Source organism: Patagioenas fasciata, chromosome 1, assembly GCF_037038585.1.
Source record: "Patagioenas fasciata isolate bPatFas1 chromosome 1, bPatFas1.hap1, whole genome shotgun sequence".
Lineage (NCBI taxonomy): Eukaryota > Metazoa > Chordata > Aves > Columbiformes > Columbidae > Patagioenas > Patagioenas fasciata.
This window is the reverse complement of record NC_092520.1, coordinates 161,662,218-161,686,829: the sequence shown is the minus strand read 5'-3', so window position 1 is coordinate 161,686,829 and position 24,612 is coordinate 161,662,218. Positions and strand designations below refer to the sequence as shown.

Genomic DNA, 24,612 nt, shown 5'->3' with positions numbered 1-24,612 from the left:
CAGCAAACATTTTTCTCTTTAATTCTGTAAACCAAATTCTGCAAAGTTAAAATGTAAACCTCTTCCAGATTTATACTGTCTCATTACTTTCCTGAGCAAAAAGGTAAACACAGTGAAACAAATGCTGTTCAAAGACTAAAATTCTGTGAAATCTGAGAAAGCATCTGTGCTTCACAAGTAACAGCAAACTGAGACAACACAAATTCAGGTCAAACCAGACATTTATGACTGATGCTTTAAGAGGGCCTGGTCCAGAAAGTTAAAAATCAATTACTGTCCAAATAAAGAGAAAATATGTAGAAGAAAAAAAGACTGCAACTATTTACAATTTAAGTGTTTTACTAGATGCCTGAGAAGCCATGACGTTACCACTGAAAAAAGCCCAGAGTGGTGAAAAACTGCACAGTTTACAAGGGAAGTGAGAACAACTGCAAAACGAAAAAAAAAAAAAAAATTATAGAAATGTCAGGAGAAGCATTGACAATGATCATGACAAATTAGAAAAATATAGAAAACTGAAAGACAAGTAAAAGGATACAAGACAACCCTATCCATAGAAAAGAAAGCAGCATCCTAACACCACCAAAAAAAAGGACAAAAGTTGTCAAGATTACAACATAAAAATGATAGAACTGTCAATAAGAACACAACAAAATCTGAAAATGTTCAAAAAATGCAGAACAAAAATGGTTGAGGAAGAAGCCAGAAAATGTAAATCACATGATAAAATGCTTTCTAATATGACAACAAATATTACTTAACTTATTTAAAGTACAGGTTGTTTAGGTGAACTATATAGTTCAAAACACGTAAACACTGCTTTTCATTAAGACTGAAGTGATCTAGATAAAAGATAACATGGGTTATAAATGGTTACCATTTCAAGTCATAGCAGACTTTTCTAAATTTGATATAGAATTAACAAACAAGCAAAAAAAAAAAAAAGACTAGTAATGCTAATTACCAGGGCTTCACAGTAAAATAAACCCAGCACTTTTAGTTGATAAAGTAGTAGTAATGGTCAAACACAGCTAATGTAAAAAGTGTTTGATTTAATATTGTCTGATATTTTGACTAAGGAAACAGAATATAAAGAAAGTTAATGTGGCCTGTCTTGCATGTATTAAAAACTAGAGATGTACAAGCTTTATTCTTACGATTGATTTTGTGACTATTATACATACTGTCCTAGTTAACGACTAAGCTGGCCAAAAAAGGCTCTTGCTCTCGTATTTTGACCCCACTCTACTCCATGGCTGCCCTGCAACCTTAGAGTAAACAGCAGTTAGAAATAAGTTTTGGAGTGAGGGGGAAAAAGAGAGATAAAAAAATACTATTTCTAATACGATGTAGCCTATATTACTTGGGGAAGTTTGAGACAAGACAAAATAAAGTTTTTTTGTTTTGTTTTGTTTTTTGTTGTTTTTTTTGTTTGTTTGTTTTTGTTTTTTGTTTTTTTAAGAAAAGGTCATATCTAAAAGGAAAACCCATCCAGAAGACTATACAGACAGCACTGAAGAGACTTAGAGGTGGAAAGTCACCTGGGCATAAGCTTCCAGTGTGATGCAGTTCCCAACAAAGCTAGTGCAATTCCTCTATACAAATGAGGAATGCTGAGTAAGAATGTAAAAACTGCTTTACAACTGGCCCTGGCGTGACTGTAAGAATAGTGCTCTGTTCTCAAGTTCACTAGTACAACAGCTATTGCACTCAGAGCAATGTCACAAAAACACTGAAATAATGAAAGAATCCAACTTAATGAGAGACTCAAAAGGGTCAGTAGGATTGTAGACCATAACACCAGTGCAGGGATCTGATAATCATCAACATATTAAATAAATACAGACAGACTTATATTTGGATAGATAACTCTCAAGATGTAATGAACAGAAACAAATTAAATTTAGACTAGAAACAGGTTTAAGTTTTAAGCAGATTAATCAAATTTGGGGGCAACTTGCCCTGCTATACAATATTATCTGTTACTGTAGGATTTCGCTTAATTCCTTTTTTTACTTTATAAGTAGTATGCTGTCTATAAAAAGAACTAGTTCATTAAAACCCCCTCAATGCCTGCATTAGAAGGTTGGATTACATCTGCAGCCTCCTCTGGTCTCAAACTCTGAAGGCAACCATGCTTTCCTAAGTAAGACTCAACTTTCAATATTAAGCATGCTAATTTGTCTGAGACTTCGTGGTTCTGTCCTTTTTAAGTAACACAATAAACAATAACCTATCTTCGAATGAGCTCACAAATGTAAGCTTAGCCCCTGGAGCGATCCTGACTAAACTACAGAGTAAGTCTCATACCTTTGCAGGACAATTCAGAACAATCTGCACCACAATACAGCCCCAACAATAGCAACAGAATCCGACAGGTAATAGAGTCAGACTGCAAAATCAGGCCTTCACTGATCTCTTAAACAGAAGAAATCAGAGCAAAAACTATCACCCTGTGATTTACAGAATCATCCTATGATTATGTCTACAATAAGTTTACCTATTTTCTTCACCCTGCCACCAAGGAATGCAAGGAGATAGGGTATTTCTGACTTCTCAGGTAGTTACAAATTGAACCACAGGGAGAAAACAAAGTTAACACTTCCACAGCCAAGATTTTCTAATGCCAGAAGAAATCTGTGACAGTCAAAAACTTTCATCTCTCTCAAACATATCCCATACAACCTAACCACACTGGTGAATGCACTAGATAGCAGTAACAAAACAAAGCTTCCCCCTCAGTAACAGTTCTGACCATTTAAGAAGAGATGCAGCCTTGAACAGCTGAAATACGTTTGACAGTTCAGGCCATATTAGGCCACACACAAACAACATTTTCCAAACCAAAAGGAGCAATACAAACAAAATCCATTTCCTAAAGATACCCTTTCCCATTCTTGGATTTTAGAATAAAACATCCAAGCTTACCATCACCTACCACAGAACAGTGAGGAAGTTGTTCTTGTTTAGAGGATGCAAGGAATTTGAAGTCAGGCAGCCTATTAAAATAATTTGGTCCAAGAACAGCAAGTACAACAGCAGGAGCAGCACTCCCATACTAGGGCTACACTGTATAAAAGGAAGCAGAGCTTGCCACTGTGTCACCAGAAGCCTGAATACTGGCAGAAGTAAACAAATTAACAGGGACTCCTCAGTCACAGAATCATAAAATAGTTTGGGTTGGGAGGGACCTTCAAAGCTCAGCTAGTCCAACCCCCCTGCAATGAGCAGGGACATCTTCAACTAGATCAGGTTGCTCAGAACCCTGTCCAGCCTGGCCTTGAATGTCTCCAGGGATGGAGCATCTACCACCTCTCTGGGCAACCTGGAACAGTGTTTCACCACCTTCATTGTAAAAATTTCTTCCTCACATCTGGCCTGAATCTCCCTCTTTTAGTTTAAAGCCATTACCTCTTGTACTGTCATAACACGCACTTCTAAAAAGTCTGTCTCCATCTTTTCCTGTAGGCTCCCTTTAAGTACTGAAAGGCTGCAATACGGTCTCCCCAGAACCTTCTCTTCTCCAGGCTGAAGAACTCCAACTCTCAATCTGTCCTCACAGAGCTGTTCAAGCCCTCTGATCATTTCTGTGGCCTCCTCTGGCCCCTCTCCAACAGGTCCATGTCTTTCCTGTGCTGAGGGCTCCAGAGCTGGATGCAGGACTCCAGGTGGGGTCTCACCAGAAAGTCCAGTGTAACTTGGCCATCCTGGGGTGTTCTGCATCTCTTACAATGGAGCTAGCACACCACACTGTAGGTCAGCCAATGCCATGTCCACCCTGAGATCTACACCCACAGGCCTTCCCCTCTTTGCTCATCTGTGCACTTCACAATCCTGCTGAAGAAACTCATGTATATTAAAGACATGGCACATCACTCACAGAATCAGTCACCCCAACGTCATCTATACTCTGTTGTATTAATGGATTTAAAGCACCACCCTGTCATCCATGTTTGGAACTCAAAAGCTTGCATTTGGTCTCTAGAAAGACATCCAAACTCAAGCTGAAAACATCAAGAGCTGGACAATCATCATCACCCTCCCTTCTCTGTCACAATGATTACTCACCCTCACCATTTACCACTTTTGCCCTTCAATTTGATTCAGCTTCACTTTCCAGCTGCTGGATTTTGCTAGGTATAAACTGAATAAAGGACTGCACCTCAGTAAGGAAGTATTTACATGGGACAAAAAAGGTGTTTCTCACTCTTTCTGATAATGTGAACAGCATTTTTTCAACCCTTCCACTGTAAGGCATTATTAGAATAATTCTTAACTCCCTTCCACACTCTTCATTCTTTAACAATGACTACTAAAGACAAAACTTCATCATTATTATTACCACATACTCAGCCAAAAATCATTATCTTTTTCCTAATCAGTAAACCACCTTAAAAAAAAAATCAAGGAATATATTACATATTTTTCAATCAAAGCATTACACTGAGAGCTTATGCTGAACTGCTTGTTCATATTTAAATCCTACCAGACAATAAATTTTAGGATACAATCTCATGCCTGTGTTCTTTATCTTCAACACATTACTTCAAATATGGCTGCACTGAGATGCACTTTGTTTTACTAGCATCCATGAATTCTAGATGTTTTTCTACAGTTGTTCCATCCTTCCTGCTTAGTGCCCAGCCATCTTGTCCATCTGTAAGTTTCACTCATGACAATTTTGTTATTACTTCCAAATCATTCATGAAAAGAGTCTAGTATATTAACTCTTCTAAGACTTTCAGGAACAATGACATTCACGAATAATTTGCTCTAGCAACTATTTCCAAGATATACCAGTTAGCCAGCAGCTCTCCATCCATTTATTATATACTATAAGCACATTCTTTGAGTATTACATGAGCAATTGATGTTATTTGTTGTACTTCACCACTAAAATGATATCTATACACTGCTCTGTTCCACTAATAACCTTAACAACAATGCTAGTAGAAAACAGTGGGATCTACACTGACATACTAAACCGAACTTGTGATAAGAAGAATAAATATCCTTTGAAACAAGAGTCTGTGATATAAGTTCAGCTTGCATTCATGTGGCAGGGAGGGAGCCCCATGAACTCAGTCAGCAAGATACTACACAAAACGCACCCGAAGCAGTCCCATCATCCATTTTCTAGAGCATTCACATTTTAAGCAGTGTTTCTACCTCTTCTTACCAAAATAACTTTATTTATTTGTGAAAGGTTCAGCTTAACATAATTCAAAAGATCTTCCAGCACTCCAGTATTTAAGTAATTTTTCACTATGCCCAAGACCATCTTTCCTACAACATTAATACTGTGTTCATAATATCTCATGGCAAAATGCAAAGCCATAGAGCCCATATAAAAGTAAACACTTATCTACAAAAAAAAAAAAAAAGCCCTTTAAAAATACCTTGACAGTAATCCAAGTTAATCAAAACGAAAAGACAGCAAGAAGCAAATACCTCACTTCAATGAAAAAAAAAAAAAGGCAGCACAGAAAAAATATTTTTTAAGAGGCATGACAGGTTAACAGCAGCCTGACATATAAGAAACTGGGAAAGATTTTGACAGACCTATAAAAAGCATCTGTTTTACATGTATACAAATGTAAGAACTGCTTATATGTTCCAATGTCACCACTTACATAAGGACGTGGTGCTATTTTCTTAAAAAGTGTAAATCACTGAGTGTTAAGGGCCTTGACCTTCAAAAATGACTGAACACAGATGCACTACATTGTCACAGACCTGCCCACTGAACAATAAAGCTCTGCTATGGTACAGAATCCTCAAGCTTTTAACAAACACTCCAGAAATGCTCTTTTAACAGTCAGTCTCGCCATCAACATTAAAAACATTCTTTTCTTTTAAAGCTTATCTGCACAAAGGGATTTTAAGGACTAATGGAACACCCACTGAAATCCATGTAAATACTACCCTGTGAATAAGATCTAGTCAGACACTCCGTATTTCCAGAAAAATCAAATTAAAAACCCTCAAGACTAGTCGGACAAGTGATATTCATTGCATATTAAAAGATTCAGATTGGTGTTACAACACACAATACATATTAACTTGCTTCCCCATCTTCTGTACACACACTCAACTTTACACACCAAAGGAATAGTAAAAAATTCTACTGGATTGCTTAACTAGTGAAAATCATCAATTCAAATTGGGATGTTTTTGTTCACTATTGAGTAATTACTCAATAGTAATATAAAAAATGCTAATCTTCAATCTTCAAAACACAATGGTTTTCTAGCAGCCTATAAATGTTTTTTATTCCATTTATTAGTTTTAGACTGCCCATTTAAGGTTTCCACAAGTTAAGAACATTTTCTTTCAAAGAACATCAACATCCCACAGTCAGGATCATTACTGAAAACTTCCGTCACTTCTGAAAAACATCAGACACTGCAAATAAAAGTACTTCTCCAGTTAGTCTGAAGAAACACATAACATTGGTCTTTGCACAACACTTTTGGAAAAAAAAAAAAAAAAATCAAAACACTTATTTGGAGTGCATCACTTCACTACTTAACCTTCAGAACAGACGGGTATATTTTAAAGCCGTAAGAGAGCACAGTTTGGGAGAGGTAGAGAAAAGTGGGTAGGATACACAATTGCATATAGAGGCCTATAGAGGCTCTTCAGCCATCAAGAAAACTAAAACCATCTTTAAAACGTTGTTTAAGGAAAAAGCGTACCATCTGTTCAGCAAAAACTGCCGCCTGGCATATGCACTGATGTTTTACGTAGGCTGAAAAATCAATTCTTACAATCCTTAATGTATCAGGCGACAAGCCCGCATGTAAAAGGCTTTCTAAACTGTTTAAAATACATTTCAAAACAATCATACTAGTCCTCAAGAATGTGAGCCTGCTGCTGCCAAAAGTGGGTGGCACAAAAGAAGGGTAAAAATACGACACAAAACGACCTCTACATGTTACCTGTAAACATTCCTCCCACCTCCTGGCCAGTACATTGCAATAGACAGATCGCTTGCTTTCAAAATAAACCTCACGCCACCCAGGGAGCGCGGGGCCGGATCGGACCAGGCCCGACCTGCAGGGAACCCGCAGGCCAGTGCCAGCCAAACGCCAGAGGAGACATTTATTCCTCCTCCCCTGAACCGCGGCCCCCCAGGGCTGCCGGGCCGCAGCCCCCCCGGGGCGGAGGGGGCGGGCGCCGAGCCCGGCCGGGCACGGAGCGTTACTGCTCGGGGACGCCGGTGCCGCCCTGGGGCCGCTCTGCCCGCGGCAGAACGGCGGAGGTCGCGGCGGGCCGGACCTCCGGCTGCCTCAACCCCCGGCCCGCTGCCAGGCGGAACCACCAGGGACGTCGCCACAGGAGGGCCCGCGGCGGAGGCTGCCCTGCTCCGCGCCACCGACACCCGCATCCTCCACCCCGACCGGCCCTTCCCGGCCCGCCGCGCACACCCAGGCCGGCAGCGGGGGGCGGCGGCGCAACCTCCCGCCCTCCGTGCACCCCGCCCGCCCGCTGGCCTGGCCTCGCCTCGCCCCCGCCCCTCCCGCGGACGGGACGCCGTCCCAGCCGCGCCCCGAGCCCGCGCCCTGCCCGCCGCCCGGCGGGGTGCGCTGACCTCCGGGTGCAGGATGGGGACGCAGCCCGCTTCTTTCTCGTACTCCTCCAGAGGCGCCGCCATCTTGGTGCGAGCCCGCCGCCCGCTGCATGCCGGGTAATGCGCGCGCGCCCGCCGCGCCTTCCCCCCGCGATACCACCCGGCTCCTCACGCTCCGCGCTCGCGCGCGCGGAGGGCGCGGACCCGCGGGGCGGCCCGGGGGCGCGGGGAGGGGTTCGGTGTCCCCGCCCCGGCACCGCCTCCGCCCGGCGCTCCCGGCCGCTTCGGCACGGGCGGGGTCGGGGAGACGCCTGTGCCGGGAGCGCCAGGCGGCGGCACAACGGGCCCTAACGGGCCTCGGGAATGAGCGGGAGTAGAGGCCGCCGGGGGCGGGGAGCGGCGGCGATGAGGAGCGACGCGCACCGGGACGCAAAGATGCACACACAGGCAGAGATCTTGTTCAGGAAGGAGCGCAGCGCCGGGCATAACAGAGAGCTGAGCCAGGCTGAGACCCTCTTTATTAACCACTGACAATTTATAGGATTTACGGATACGGACCTGGACTAAGATGTTTTTATCAATAATTATTATTAAAAACACACCACGCTCATGTCTGTTTCAGTTACGTTCCCACTAATTCACAGACCAGGCCCAACGACATTCACTCATCACATGTACTCAGGGCGGTCATCCAGCCCGAGATACCATTCTCACGAGTCTGGGCTATCACTCTTCACAATTATGAGAAACGTACTTCAGCACAACCTGTCCAATGCCCTTTATATTTTGAATAGTTGCTGTGATCTAATTATGTTAGTACTATTTCTTCTTCGACCATACAGATGGTCATGTTACTATTGATCTTCCTTCATCATCCAGGTGGCTGGAACCGCACATCCTGCTTTCCCATGTCTTTGCTTTCCCACAGGGAGCTGGCTCGGCAGGGTGGCCACCATCCTCCCCCGGGGGGCTGGTTTGCCACATCTCCAGGGGAGAGGTCCCTGGTTCTCTGCCCCTTTGCCCCACTGCCTTTGCATGGCTGGCCAGTGCCCGCTGCCCAAGGGGGCCTTGTCCCCTGCGGGCTGGGGACCTGCGGTCTCCCCAGGGCTCCATGGTGGCTGCTCTGAGGTTGGCAGCGGCCAAACTAAGGGAAAGCAAATTTTTTTTGCAAGCAACTGAGTTGTCAGGAGAAGCATGTTACTTTCTGGAGATAATCAGTATCGGCTTCTGAAATGAATATTTAGTGTAATTTGGGGTTTGGGAGATATTTCAGCTTAATTAAGCTCGTTACAATTTGGAATGAAAGCAAAAGGAGAGCTGCTTTTCACATTGAATGTTGATTTGGTTCCAGACTATGGAATGTCTGTGCAGTTTTCTAATATGTTATCTTCATACCCACTAAGAAAGCATGGGAAGAAATTAAAGAGAGTTGTGATAAAGTTTTTGCTCTCAACTGCAAGAATGTTTGAAAAACCCTAACAGTTCTGAGGATGTCTGGAAAGGTTTCTTTCCAACCACTTGTACCCAGCTGGTGATTTCTTACCTCCTGCCACACACTGTCCAGATGGCCAAGCTATCCGCTGCAGATACAGGGGTCAAATTACATCTAACAGGAAAATGGGTTTGGTTTTGTTCGTGTTCTTGAAAGCTTTGTAATACACATACAACCAAGATTAGGTATCCTAAATCTCTTTATTTCAAACTTTGGTTTCTTTTATAAATTACTGATTTGACTGCTGCTTTATATCGCCATCTCTATGGTGCTCTCATTTGCCTTTATGAGAAAGGGACCTTTAGATAATACATTTTATTGTGTCATAATACGTTAAGCTCATAAGCCTAAAAACCCACAATGATATTCTCTTCATTACTCTTTCCTGTGTCATACAAAATGTAGCACAAAAGCACTAATAAAATCTGCCTACAGCATTATTAAAATGTTAAACCATAAATATCTTTTCACTTTATGAATATATTTAAATTTAAAATTGTCAAGAAGAATGACATAGCATTTTGGAACTGGGGGTGTGAAACAGGTCTAAAAGTACAGACTTCGAACCATAAGGTACTGAAGTGCTAAAAGAGCAGAAGATGACACAGAGTATACAGGGGAGGGGATTTTTTTTAACTGTGTGTATTATTAAATGTACCTGAGTTTGGATATTATTTGTAATCTGATTTGCCAGAAAAGAGTGCTTTCAACCCCCTGCAAGCCCCAGAAATAGACCTATCAATCGCTACAGTACTTCCCTCATCATCGTATAAAAGTGAGGGTTATAAAATAACCAAAAATCTTTATAGTGTTTTTACTATGCAGATTATTTTTCCTTGCAAGTCTGAAGAAACTGTGCTTCATCCCCTGGCTCTGAACTGCATTGTAAAGGCACACTCTGACATCTCTCTGGGTATTTATACCCTGTTCTTCACAGGTTGATGCATTTTGAAACCAATTCTGTTCTCAGAGACATCTGTGCAGAGAATTTTTGACATTAAACTTGAGGCCTTGTCCATGTATGAAGTTCATGTGCAGCCGACTATATCCTTCTTCAGAGCTGAGTGTCCCTTTTACCACCGTGTAAGAGCAGAAATGGAATAAGGGAACGTGCTGAGGTGTCTCTGCATTAGAGTTCTTCATTCAAAAGGTAGCAGTGATTCAGAAGTTAAAAAAGTTTTCCACACTTCAGTCATTCCCTGCTTTGTGATCTGTAACAAAAATATGGTTCTTCACTGTCTTAGATGTTCATTACAGACAGGTTAACATCCGTGCAAAGCGAACTGCAGATACAAAACTGATAATCTGCTTTGGTAACAAATTTTGTGCCTATTTTCCACCATCTAAAAGGCTGTAAAGTTGGATAATTTTTCTGGACTCTGCCACAATGTCACTATCTGACCTCAAACAATTATCTTACCCCTCTGTGTTTTACTTTGCTCATTTCTAAATCAAACACTATGTCACTCACTTCAGAGGGGTACTCTGAGAACTCATAATTGCAGAGCAATTTAAAGCTCTCAGATTAAAGATACCTTGTAAATGCCAGGAATTATCGCTGATCAATGGCAGAAAATGCTCTTCTGCATGGTCACATTGAATGGTCAATAGCTGATGTGTGAAATGTTTTCCATATTGACTGAAAAGGTTCTATCTGGTTACTTACTAGATGTGCAAGAGGGACAGGTCTATAGTATTGACTAAACATGGCATGCACCAGAAAATTATTTTAGATTCTAGTCAGACAAAAGATAAACACAATTTACCAATACCACCAACACACTGATTTTCTTTGTTTTGTTTGACATTAATCGCTGAAAAAGGACATGAGGTCTAGACACCTTTTAATTTTCAGGTAAACCAAAACACAGCCTAACTGGGAAGTAAATAGCACAAAGTTTTATGATTCACTATTCTGCAGCATGAATTTTACCTATTTTAATGAAGAAAAAAAGAGAACTACTTCAGCAGAGACAAGACATTTATAGAGTACACATCCATACACACAGTTCAGTGCTAGGGATGACTGTGCAGCTATTTTAGTCCTGATTTTCCACTAAGCTGTGAAATGTGACAGTGAAATAAAACCCATTTAATGTATTTGTTCTCGTGATAGTTTTGTATTGTGGTGTTACCACTTAAACCAGCTAAAAATGCAGCTGAACAATGTTCACCTTTGCAGTGAAAAGCTTGCAAAGGTAAAATATTAAAATTTTGCAATTAAAGCTAAATATTTGCACTCCTGGCAGGCCAAAACTTAAACTGCAAATATTGGAACGTCTTAGCACAAAAATAGGTGCTAGGTCAAAAATACCCTACCTAACCCTACAAGAATGAATATATTTAAAGGAGCTGTGATTTTTCTTCAGTTTTCATTAATCCTTGTCTACTTAAAGCATCATGAGATGGATTTGCCACCATACTGAAGCCTCTCCGAAATTTTCCCTTACACAGTCACCCAAAAAACTTGCTTCACTGACAGGGACAAAAATATCTGGGAAAGCTATATCACATTCCTGTTCTCTGGGTATGTGTGCAGAGGGGCTACGATCAGAATGAGCAACTATCTTTATTATTTGCTATCTACACTGCATTTTCTAGTCATGTTATTGTTTGAGCCTCGTGGTTTTCATATTGGAAATTATATCCATCCATCTAGCTGTATATGCCAAAATGAATGTATAAAATGTGTCATTCCAAGTCTATGCTTTCTCTCTGCATTCACTCCTAGATGGAGAGTACTTCTCACACAGTCTGGACCAGTTTGGGTGTCTGAAAGCCTGTGAGTATGGGTGACTGGGTGAGTTTGGCCTTCCCTCCAGTCTGCTCCTGCTGCTGATTATTTGAAGCATTTCCGTAACGTGTTTCTGCAGCACAAAGTACTGCAGCATTACCATATTCTTGACTATTAAAGTACGCATCAGGCTCAGAAACATACCTTTATTTACTAGCCGTGTAGGTTTTTCTTCTCTGTGGGGGCCAGCATCTTCTCATTGTCCCAACATCTGCCTGGTTGAAGCTCACTCCCTGAGCTGTGACTGTCCACCTCATATACCGCACTTCCATCAATATTTCTGGTTTGGCTATTGGAAGGTAAGCCTGGCAGCAACAGTGAAACCTGCTTCAGCAATTTCATTTTAATCCCATGATGTAGGGCCCTTAGCATTTTTTAGGAACTCTCACTAGATCTTCTCTCAGCATAACAGGAAACAACCAGAGGGAAAATTGAGGTGAAACAAGTGATCCACTTCCAATAACAGGGAGAGGTTCGCAAATGACGGTTTTCCATCCAGTGTGAACAAAAATGTGGACAAAAAACTATGTTGGTATGACAATTTTTCTTTTTGAAGATAGGTGTCTCTACTGCGTATGACTGTAGCTGAGACGAGATCATGACATCATTGCTGGGTTTCCTTTCATACCTTCTTATGCTTAAGATAGGCTGTGATGCCCCAAAATTCACAGTTTAGCAACTTCAAGAATATATTTAAACTGATGACAAACAGCTCTTCCCCTATGCCATGCAGGGAGTGATACCTGAAGTCAAACTACAACCAGTTTTTATAAGGAGAATCAAAGTCATTTCTCCTCGGTGAAAGCCGTAGTGTATTTTGAGTCATTCTGCGCAAACAGCTCCGTGGAATTTGTCTTTAAAAATGAAATCCAGCTAAAAATGTTCTCTAAGCAAGTGCATTAGGAGGATATTAAATTTGCAGCATTGATACCAGAAATCAAAGACAGTGAATCTGGTTGATACAGTGCCTCCTGTAGCTGCAGTCACTGCTTCTGTGATAATATTTCAGGGTTCTGACAGCTGTGTGGACATGAATAAAACCTGAGTGACTAAACCTGGTTTTGCTCCCAAACATTTGCCTCATCCTCTTGAGAGAGGTCTCTATGCTGGAAGGCAGAGCTGTCAGATCCTGCTGTGGGTCAGACCCTGAACCACTGCAGGCTCCAGCCCTCTCTTCTGAGGCAACAAGAGTCTTCAGCCTCCTGGGCTGAAAGCCATGGCAGTTCAGGAAATGGCTCATGAGGTGATTTGATGTCATTACTGGGAGATGGCAGCATCTGTCAGCCAGGATCGCTGGGGACAGCAGCGACTGGACTGTGTGGTTGTGTAATGTGCTGCCACACATCAGTCAATGCTGTTAGCACAAGTGAGCAGTGAGTGATGTGATTTGCCTCGCTACCGAGCATGGTCAGGCTCCTCTTCCCTGCACATCTGGCAAAAAGGAAGAGTCAGAGTGGCTACATTAGGTAGGTTGTTTCTGTGGATCACGCCAGAGAGCCTGGCAGCGCTCTTACACTAGTTTTATAGCGATATGTTTCTGAATTTCCATGTTGGTCATCTTGATTTACATTGTTGTGAAGAGAGGAAAGTCAGACACTGTGTCTATTTATACCATCCTTTACTATTTCTCAAATACCTCTGTGTATCATGCCAAGCAGTTTTAGATACCATACAGTATCAATGATCCTCCTAGAAGAGGGGAAAAAATGTTGGAAAAATCCTAGCTGAACTATTATCTGATGTTTGGGTGCTCTCTCAACCATGGTGACCTGGAGTGTACTCAGCATGGACAGGGATACTAAATGGAAAGTTGCATTCTTCCCTTTCCTCCTGAGTAAATCTGTTGGGAGGCGAGCTTCTTTGGATGGGATAGCAAGCCAAAATATTGTCTACTGATCCGCAGATGATAGTTTTTTTGCAGGACTATTCGTATAGAATCATAGAATCACAGAATCATTTCAATTGGAAGAGACCCTCAGGATTATCAAGTCCAACCATAATCTAACCTAGCTCTAGCACTAAACCATGTCCCTAAGAACCCTGTATAAATGCCTTTTAAACACCTCCAGGGATGGTGACTCCACCACTTCCTTGGGCAGTGGAACAGGACGAATTCATGTTTCCCCTACACAGCCTCTTTCTCCCTTGGAAACACTTGTGGGGGTTGCTAGTCTTAAAAGAGGCCGAATTATGTTGTTTGCTAGGAAACAGCAGAAAAATAATATATCCGTACTATTACACCCTGACTTTCCTAGGGTGAGCAAACTCTACATTTGGCCATTGGAAGCTGGAAATGCCCTTGCAGCAGAGAAAGATGTCATTCATTTCATTCAAAGGGAACCTTTTCTACAGGTAGGTTTCAGCAGCGTAATTGGACCCCAAACCTCTACATTAAATTAAATGCAGGGAGCTTTTCCTGTAAAGTTATTAAAATATAGTGCTGATGAAATAAACATATATAGAAAACAGTGAGAAACTGCAAGATGGTAAATATGTATTAAAAAAGTTCTAGTTGTGGAATCCTAAATGGCTTAATTAAAGTTGGGATTTCAAAACAATAAGAAATTCAGCCAGTGAATGCAACATCTTTTTCTGGATAGCTTCTTTCAGTCACTTGCTCTTCTTTCATACAGTTTTTTATGGAATTGTGATTTAGTATTTGAACACGGTCAGAGAGGAGAACACTAAATGTAGGCTGTTATTAAGCATATCACCCATGCTCTTAGATTTTTGGTGGGTTTGTCATTTTATTGTGTATTTCTTGTCTGCCAAAATAATCTTACTAATAGCACATATGTAGAGTCCTTGAATGACATAAAACAATAATAATCTTTCCCAAGGTGATTACCTTTGCTAATGCAATTCCACATGCTGACAAATTCTGCACTGATTCATAGAGTTAAAAGTACAGGAAATGAGTGGTTTCGTGTAAGCTGACTTTTTATGCCCACTTCTTTTCCTTTAAGATGATGTGCTCCTGTTTCCCACTCATTGTATTTTGAATGTCTGTTCTTGATACCATAGCATATCATGTTCATGGCTTTGCTTCTGTCTTTAATGTCAAAGCACCATCTCTTCTTTCTTCATTCATTATAGTCAAAGTTGCTATTGCTTGGTGTTACCTCTATTCAGACTGAATATATCTCATAGGTCTAGCAAAATATTTTTAAATCTGGATCTGTTATTCTCCTTTGAGTTTCCCCCTAAAGTGCTTTATCTAGCACATCTGGGAACATGCTGTGTGTACCTGTTTGTTCTGCAAACACATCCACCTGAACTCATTCTTTGGGGCAAACCTGGGACTTCAGTGATGCAGCCCTGTCCAACAGCTGATACTGGATGATGCTTGATATTTGTAAGGGAAACTGAACAGACTTGAAACTGAAAACTGGATTATACTTTATGAACTTCTGCTCTTTGCTGGTTTTGTTTTCACTGTCAGTTTGTTCTCCCAGACCTCTCTTTACATCCGTTGCATTGATTATTCCAGCTGCCTTTGGAGAAGGTGCAGAACATGCCCAAAGAACAGACTTTTGAAACACAAGTAGCTGCTGAAGTAGGAGCTCATTGCCAAACTGAAAACCAATAACAAACCAATAAAGTAAAACTAAAAGCCATTCCACTACTTTAAAAATAATGAGAATGAAGCAGTTTATATTTAACAATGGTGGCCCTTTAATGAAATATTGCCTCCTCAGGAATTGAGGTTGGAGTGGGCTGTGTGATAAAATAAAGAAAAAAGTCACACTTAGGAGTTTAAGTAACCATCTTTGGATAAAAGCCAATAAATGAACTATTTTTAGTACGTGATTTTAAATTAAGTAAATATTTTCCCTGCTTAGCTCTAAATCAAGCTCAGAGAAGCATGATAGGTTAACAAATTTCCCCTTTATAAATCACATTTTGATAGCTGGATGCAAATAATTTTCAGTGATTGAGGTGATGCCTAAACATACAATAATACACTCTTGTAAATAGCATGGTCATGGAATACTTGGTGTGACAATCCTCTTCAGGAATAGTAGTCATTAGCGGCATGATAGTGGATACCTATAGACCATGTCAGGGACAGCACATTGCCAGAGATGGACCTGCTCGTTCATTGAGCAGGAGAGGAGAGGAGAGGAGAGGAGAGGAGAGGAGAGGAGAGGAGAGGAGAGGAGAGGAGAGGAGAGGAGAGGAGAGGAGAGGAGAGGAGAGGAGAGGAGAGGAGAGGAGAGGAGAGGAGAGGAGAGGAGAGGAGAGGAGAGGAGAGGAGAGGAGAGGAGAGGAGAGGAGAGGAGAGGAGATCACTTGGAAGGGACCTAGAACAATAATGTAGTCCAACTGCCTCACCACTTCAGGGCTCACGATTTGCTTTTCATGGGACATATTTTATTTCTCTATGGCATTTTATTTTGTAGAAAACAGTCAGCTGTTTGAAGTATTTAAATTGCGTTATGCAGGTACTTTAGATTTATGATATTATCGGAATTAAAGACAGACAAAATAAGCCAACATCACTCATTATAAGCTTTCAAAATTGTGATGGAAAATACCGCATGAATTACCATATTGTTTAGGTTTCTGCTGAATTTATGATGAATTAATAACCACAGCACACAGGCAAGTACTCTGTGCATAGGTGCTGATATAAACTAGGCTGTCCTTCAAGGAGAAAGTGTGGTAGCACCGACAGTTATCTGCCCTTAACTAAGAAAAGATATACAGGGAGCAGCAATCTCTTTCACTGACTCATTGATACAGTTGGGGAAAAATTAACATGGTTTTAGGGTTGGATTTCGTTTATTAGATTCATATAATGACTGCCAGAATAATGAAGCTACTAAATGAAGAGATAATCCCCACAATTAGGTTTTAAAATAACAAAAGTAACTAAAATACAGCATGCAGAAGGCTTGGATGAAAATGGCCAATCTGAACTGCAAACTTAAACACACATTCACTAATATTAAGTACAAGATGTTAAACATGATGCTGCATGATGAAAATTTAAATCTTTTAAAAAGAAAACTGGGGTTCACATAGTTTTATGTTTAGATGGGAATCACTGAAGACATTGAAATGCATGGGAGGTGTATAGGCAGTATAATCAAGTCAAGGAGTTGTAGGAAATGAACCAGTTGCACCATTTTTAGAATAAGTGCAGGAGAACTGAGCTGTCACGTTAAAGCTGGCAACCCTGTTACACAGCTCTAATCTGCTGTGCGAAGATCAGTGTTAGGAGTGGACAGAAATCTACAGATGCACTATTCCAAGTCTGCCCTTCTGAGCTTGCAGATGAAAATCAAAACCCATGTCTGATCAGAAACATCACAAAACATAGGTCATGTAGATAATTCCAGAAATAAGTGAATGCTTTAACCCTCTTTCACGATTCTTTTCTGAAGAAAAGTCTCTAGATGCTAAAACATTTTAAATGCAACGACTGTGTTATCTTCCTTCGTATGCTGAGGTAACACAGTCAAAATAGCATTGATGATTCCTACAGCTTGATAAGACAGACTTCCCTTGAGTTGCTGCAAAGTTTAAGACTCTTTGAGCCCCTGTTCTCAAAAGTGCCAGCACTTGAGAGATTTCACAGCATTATAACTGCACATCTTGATGGTAATGGGAAATGGCAACTCTTGGGAAGTTCTAAGATCAGGACCTCGGTCACCCTGGGCTTCATTTACTGCTGATACTTTTAGCAATCCCAAAAAGTAAGAAAAAAGTCTCGTTTGCACTTTAATATAGTGGAACTAAAAGGTTTGGCACACAGAATGGTATTCAATAAATGAGTATATAGCTGGGCTTTAAAACTGTTACAAATGGTCACATATCATACGGTAACAAAAAAGTAAGCAGTTTTTTATACTATAGCCTGCTGCTGCTATTTTATAAGCTATTTCTCATAGGCTTCAGCATTTGCTAGAAGCACATACATGCTTCCAGTATGTCTTGGAAAAAAATGACAAAACAAGTCTGTAGGGAATGTTGCACCATAAAATTAAATTTTAATAGAGCAGAAGGGGGCTGACAGCAAAAATAATCAGTTTCATCTGCAAAGTTGCAGGTTGGCATATTGCAACTGAGAATATTCTGGCTGTTACAGAGATGTGAGCTCCCCTGTGTAACACTAACCCAGTCCCTGCCAGTCTCAAAGGGAGAGGGGCTGATTCCATGAAGGTGAAATGAAATGTAATACAGACCTAGGAGCCATATGCTTAGTGTCTTATGAATGTCTTTATTTTTCCTGGCAGCCTGTTTCTGGCATTCTCAGTTTTTAACCCAATAATTGTTCCTAGCACTGTTCCCCATAGCTCCCACATCTCCAGATGAAGGAGCAGAGCTGCTGCTGCCTGAGCACCCAGCAGGCCAGGGAAGGGGGTGGCTGCTGGGGGGGTCACCAGAGCAGCCCTAACCCTGGCATTGGGCAGTACCCTGGGGATGGGGTGGGCAGGGCAGGGCTGTGAGGAGCTGGAGACCAGCCCTGCTGTGGCATTGCTGTGGCATGGGCTGATGGCCCCGTGGGGCTGTCATGGGGTCTTGGGCCATGAACAGCATGGGAGAAGCCCCAGGAAAGGCTCAGGGACACTCTAAGCTGGTGCTTCCTTGATCTACTGAACAGATCTATTAAATCCTCTCTTCTCATTTAATGGTTCCTTTTCCTTCACAATTGCGTGGCAAATATTGTCCTACCATTCTTGCCCAAGGTAGTCTACTGGAGCAGATCAGAAAACAGATACACAATTTAAATTATAATCTGCACCTTCTTCAGGCAATTATCAGTCATCACAAGGTTGGGTTCTGCCTCTCACACAGTATTAAAAGAAAAAAAAGAAGAAAAAGAGAACCAAACCCCAAAAAACTGCCTAAAATCCTTTATATCTGTTACTGTGGCGAGAAGGCACAGGAGATGCTCTGCAGGATAAAGCAGAGGGCAGAGAGCCCAGGCACAGGCTGACCTGAACTCCAGCATCCCTCTGGTGCAGCATTGATCTGCCATGCTGATTGAGTGGCAGAAGCAGTGACCAAGTGGGAGCGCTCCACAGCACTTCTGCAGATGCAAGTTGGATCATACCAATACCTTAAGGCTGCCAGCTCCAGGGTTAGCAGAGCTAGTTCACACAAACCCATCTCAGGGACAGGACCACGCAGAGCCAGCTGCACAAATGGGCAGATATGCATGTCACAACCAAGCTCCAAGGACTTTTACAGTATTGGTTTTGTAAGCTTACTTAAGAGAGAGAAAACAATTCAAAACAGGTCTGTAATGGAGGAAAAGACAAGACTTCAGAGACTTAAATGCAGTGTCGCCACACAAAAGCACAACTCACAGCAACCTGTGTTGTATAAGCATGGTGCTGTTTGGTTGGAAACTCACTCAATGCTCGTTGTTTGTCTTTTGTAGGCATTCAGTTCATATCCTAAACCCTGAAGACAGAAGGCAGAGCAGAAATGTAAAACACAGCAAATGGAGCCAGCTGCATCTGTGTTACTCTTTAAAAGAAGCCCACAACATTATTGTAGTCATCTGAAGGCTAGCTCTCATCAGGCTTGAGCACTTCAAATCTGTGATTGATGAGCTTCTCTCTTACCAAGATACGGGTTTTACTACTGTTGTGGTTTAACCTGGCAGACAGCTAAACACCATGCACAGCCTTTTGCTCACCCCTCTCCCCCTGCAGTGGGATGAGGGAGAGAATAAAAAAAAAATAAACCTCCTGGGTTAAGATAAAGACATTTAAATAGAACAGAAAGGGAAAAGAATAATAATAATAATAATAATAATAATAATAATAATAATAATAATAATAATAATAGACCATATAAAACAAGTCATGCACAAGGCAATTTTTCACCACCCATCAACTGATACTCAACCAGGTTCTGAGCAGTGGTTCCCCCAGCCAGCTTCCCCTAAAATATATACTGAGCATGATGTCACATGGTGTGGAATATCCCTTTGGTCAGTTGGGTCAGCTGTCGTGACTGTGCTCCCTCCCAGCTTCTTGTGCACCTGGCACAGTGTGAAAAGCTGAACAGTCCTTGGCTACTTAGAAACAACTGAAACATCAATATATTATCAGCATTACTCTCATTTTAAATCCAAAACAGTGCTATACCAGCTACTAGGAAGAAAATTAACTCCATCCCACATGAAACCAGGACAATATCTACCCCTTATTCTATACAAATGGCGTCATGTTTGGGTCCTATACTTTCCAATACATTCTCATGACCCACTACCACCCTTCCTATCCTTTGATATAATACAGAAATACAATTGCCTTAGCCTGTGGGTCATCCCTCTAAAATATCCATTGAGTTCATTTAGTCCATGACTTTAGGGTCTGTCTGTCATAACAGTCCTTCAGGGAAGAAGAGATGGTGTGTGGTGTTGAATTGTTGCATTCTGCATGCAGAGCTCATAGCTGGTGTATCTGGTGAGACACATGACAATGATCTGCAGGTTGAAGATGTTGATCTTGAGGATCTTGCTGGATGACAGTTCTGATTCCAACACGGCTGCACTTCTCTGGTTCTATCAAAGTTCATTCTTCATTAATGTGGATGGTTCTTGCTGTAATATTGTTGATATGGCATATAGCAACCATAGTAGTGCTGATATACAGTATCATATAGCAATTAACATAATACAATTTCATTTATTGGCTATTCTCTACCAAAATCAAATCTCCTTGAGGTACACATCGGATTTCCCCATCCTCCCACATTATCGACCAAGTGCACTCAGGTTCTTGAGCAAAAACAACCCCACGGATGGGTTTGCCTTTACCCAAGGCAGGAATAACCCAAACTGTCCTCCCTAGAGTATTTTTGTACACACTACGGTGACTTTATCTGCTTCTACAGTACATAAAAGTTTTGACAGGGCAGGGCCAACTCAATTGGTAGATCCTCTAGTGTTGATTAACCAGATAGCTTTTGCTAAAAGTATATCCAAATGTTTGAATGTTCCACCACTCATTGCTTTCAGTGTAGTCTCTAACAGTCCATTGTATAATTTGATTTACTCGGAGGCGGGTGTATGACAGATGATGTGACATACCCACTCAATGCCATGCTCTTTGGCTCAGGTGTCTATGAGGTTGTTTTGAAAATTAGTCCTGTTGGCTGACTCAGTTCTCTGTGGGATACCATAGGACTTACTTTTCAAGGCCCGGGACAGTGGTCTGGGTGGTGGCACAGGACATTCTGTATGTTTCCAGCCATTCAGTGGTTGCTTCCACTATTGTAAGCAGACAGCACTTGCCTTGGCAAGTTTGTGGGAGTATGATATAATCAATCTGCCAGGTCTCCCTGTATTTATATTTCAGCCGTTGTCCTCCTTAGAAGAGAGGCTTTAACCACTTGGCTTGCTTGACTGCAGCACATTTCACATTCATGGATAACCTGTGCAATAGTGTCTATGGTCAAGTCCACCTCTGGATCACAAACCCATCTTTATGTTTTATCTCTTCCTTGATGACCTGAAGTGTCACAGGCCCACCAAGCTATAAATAATTCACCCTTATGTTGCCAGTCCAAATCTATCTGAGCCACTTCAGTCTTAGCAGCCTGATCCACCTGCTCATTGTTTTGATGTCCTTCAGTGTCCTGACTCTTGGGTATGTGAGCCTATACACGATGTACTTTCACAACCAGGTTCTCTAGCTGGGCAGCACTATCTTACCACAATGTGGCAGCCCAGATGGATTTGGACTGACAACATAAGGCATTCCTCTTGGCTGTCTTTGACTCCAGTTTGTACCAAAGTTCCTCAGCTGAAACCAGGACACCTACACACAGGCAGCTGCCAGAATTGGGAAGCAGGAAGTTGCCAACTCTTGCAAGAAATTGAGTGGAAAAAAAAAACAGTGAATTTGAAACATTAAATATTTTACTATTAACCACAAATACTTGTCTCCTTCTTAAATTTGTTGTTACCTGGCAAGAATGAAGCCTATCAGTGTTTTATCAGGGAGAAAGGTGGTTGATGGAGGAGCCAGCCCAACTTCTTTCATGCACCCTAAGCGGATACAAGCCAGTTTCTCTGGCTGGTGGGAAAGACCCTACATCCTCCCTGTGATAGGTGTTGCATCGTGCAGACATCAGCTCAACAGGCACAGCATTAGGATGTGAGAGTGTGTGGGTGACCCCAACAGAGGTTTCTGCCCATGGCACTCCCCCAGGGAAGGATATCACTCCACCCTCTCACTCTTCTGAGTGGTATTTTAAAAAATTGCCCTGGCTCCAAAATAATGTGGGCGTTTCTGGAGATAATATATTTGTGCAAAGGATGCTGGCTTGAATTCATGTGCATTTGTTTTGTAGCAGTATTTCAAGTGCTTGTCAAATGCATGCAGAAAAAAGGCATTCAGAATGACAGAATCAATACATGAAATAAACTTGGTAGCAATAGCCTCAAATTGTGGGACTTTTGCTGGCATAAACTCAGTATTTTTTCACCAAAATCAGAAAAATCATTGTAGTGGTTAGCCTTTTAGTGGAAAACCTAATGCTACTCTCTTACACACTTGAGTAAGGACCCACTGGAATTATGCTAAGAAAGTTTGTTGTGACAGTCTTGCCATTTAATTTCTCAAATTGTTATTGTCTTCCAGGTTCTCCATCTTCTCCTTTGATCCTAAAGTATGTCAGCAGTCTGTAGTCTTGGCAAGTTGGCTACTTCGTAGCAGCCAGCTGGTAGGACATCTCCCAAATACTGAAACTGAGAAGTCTAGCCTCATTCCTTCATGTGCTGTGCATTTAATTAATTTATAGATGTAATTCTTAAAATGTCCATTTGAAAACATACACTATACGAATGAAATATGTCATGCTTCTAAGAAGTCTCATATAGCTATGACACTGCTACTTCAATGACTGGAGGAAAGAAATTTTTTTCCTGCCATATTTTCAGTATCCCTATTATCACATACCCTTAAGAATTCTTAAGAATAGAAAATGAAGGCTGGACTGGAAGGTTAGACTTGATTAATGAATTTTACACCTTTATCTGAAAGATGGGAAAATATTCCTGCGGGGTTTTTTTGCTGTGGAAAATGGCAGAGCACAAGAGACGGATATGAACTATCATATTCTGGGGACAGCATTAACATGCTTTTTCATTTGTGATTTGTTGTGGGGTTAAAACCACCTAGGGTGGGTAATGTGTTTCAATATATGAAGAGGACAAGATAATAAGCCTGGGCAGAAAGAACAGCCAAAATATGAAAGCTTGCAAAACTATTTGCTGTCCTGTAGCCTGTTTTTCTGCAGTAAAGAGGTTGTGTAAGAGATGAGCCTGGCCTCTCTGATGCATCATAACAGACTGAAAAAGAGAGAGGTGTTCTGCTCATCTATCATGAATCAACAAGAAGGAGGTCAGCAGAAACGTGAAATGAATTTTTATGAGTATATTGGACATCAAAACCTGGTCTCTCTCTTGCCTGGATTATCACTCCAGCTCTTCTTTCTGTATTTATGTTTTTTACTTCTAGTGGGAACAATTAAGAAGAAACAATGAACCTCTGCTGTCCTGACATAAAATCTGCTATAAAGTCTAGCCTCTGGAAGAACAGCTTAGAATTCATCAGGGAGAAAATACATCCTTCTGATAATTGTTTAGCAATGGCAGAGCACTGAGGACACTGAGGATATGAGGCATGAGATTATAGATCTAATAAAAATGTCTGTAAAATAGAAAGTAATTGAGATGTGTTAGAATACATTCAGCAACCATCAACTGACACAATAGGACAAAAAACTGTCCGTCTGCTTGAAAGAACAGAACCAGCAGCCTTGTAGTGTTCCCTTCAAGGACAATAGCAGCTTTTATTTTTTTCTGTACTGCACATTGAAGGAGTTTCTAGTTTTTAAAGCACAATAGCACCAGAGCAAGTTCTAACAAACATGAATAATTGAATTTGAATAAAAATGCAGAAACTCTCAAAATACAACTGAAGATTTGGAAAGCACTCAGAGAAAATACATAGGCTAGGTTTGCTACTCTTGCTCTCATATATATCCCTAAACTTGGCATCTGTCCACTGAGACCAGTGAAGTTCCGCTGGTGCAAAACTTCTGCAATATTAGCAGTGAATCAGGTCCAGTATTTGCAGGAGCCACCTCTTAATAGAAAGGGGCAGCAGGTATCTTTACAAACACTGATGTAGACAGTATGATTTCATGAATATAAATGGAATTACTTAAGACTTGGTCAGTCAATGTTCTGATAGGGGAATCTGCCCTTCCCTTTTGCTCCAGTGACACATTATCACTCTGTGTTTGTGCTTATTGGATTGGACAATAATAAACTCCAACATGGTCTCCAAAGGCATAGTGAAGATTACTGAAGCCTACTGACGTCCCAGTTTGTTGCTTGCAGAGCTCATCTCAGGAGTGAAGCCAGGTAGCCTCATCTAAAGCTGGCAGAAATCTTAACAAATAGGTTGAGAAATGAAAAGAAGAACAGGCTAAGACAAGGTGCAAAATGAAGGGGTAGATTATGGGGTGGTGGGGGTTACATGAGAAAACAGAAGAAAGACCCTTGCATGGAAAGGAAAGAATTTGAGTCAATAAAGCTTTGGAGAAGAGAGAAAAAATGACAAAGAAACAATTAAAATGGGCAGTAAAACACAGAGAAAGGAGGGTACTAGAGGAGAAAAAGAGGGGTGGCTGGGGAAAGAATAGGGGCATTTCTTACTCACCATCTCTTGAAACATTTTTTTCTTTTTTGTCAAGTGTTTGTTAATCATAAAGTCA

General features: G+C 41.3%; 1 protein-coding gene across 1 annotated transcript in view; it reads right to left on the bottom strand.

Annotated features, from left to right (window-relative positions):
* ZDHHC17 (zinc finger DHHC-type palmitoyltransferase 17) overlaps window positions 1-7,756 on the bottom strand; it is a 76,353-nt gene extending 68,597 nt beyond the window's left edge. Inside the window, exon 1 of the mRNA XM_071799389.1 lies at window positions 7,595-7,756. Coding sequence (XP_071655490.1) covers window positions 7,595-7,657 — 63 coding nt within the window. The 5' untranslated portion in view covers window positions 7,658-7,756. The remainder of the gene's footprint in view (window positions 1-7,594) is intronic.
* Window positions 7,757-24,612: the final 16,856 nt, after the last annotated feature.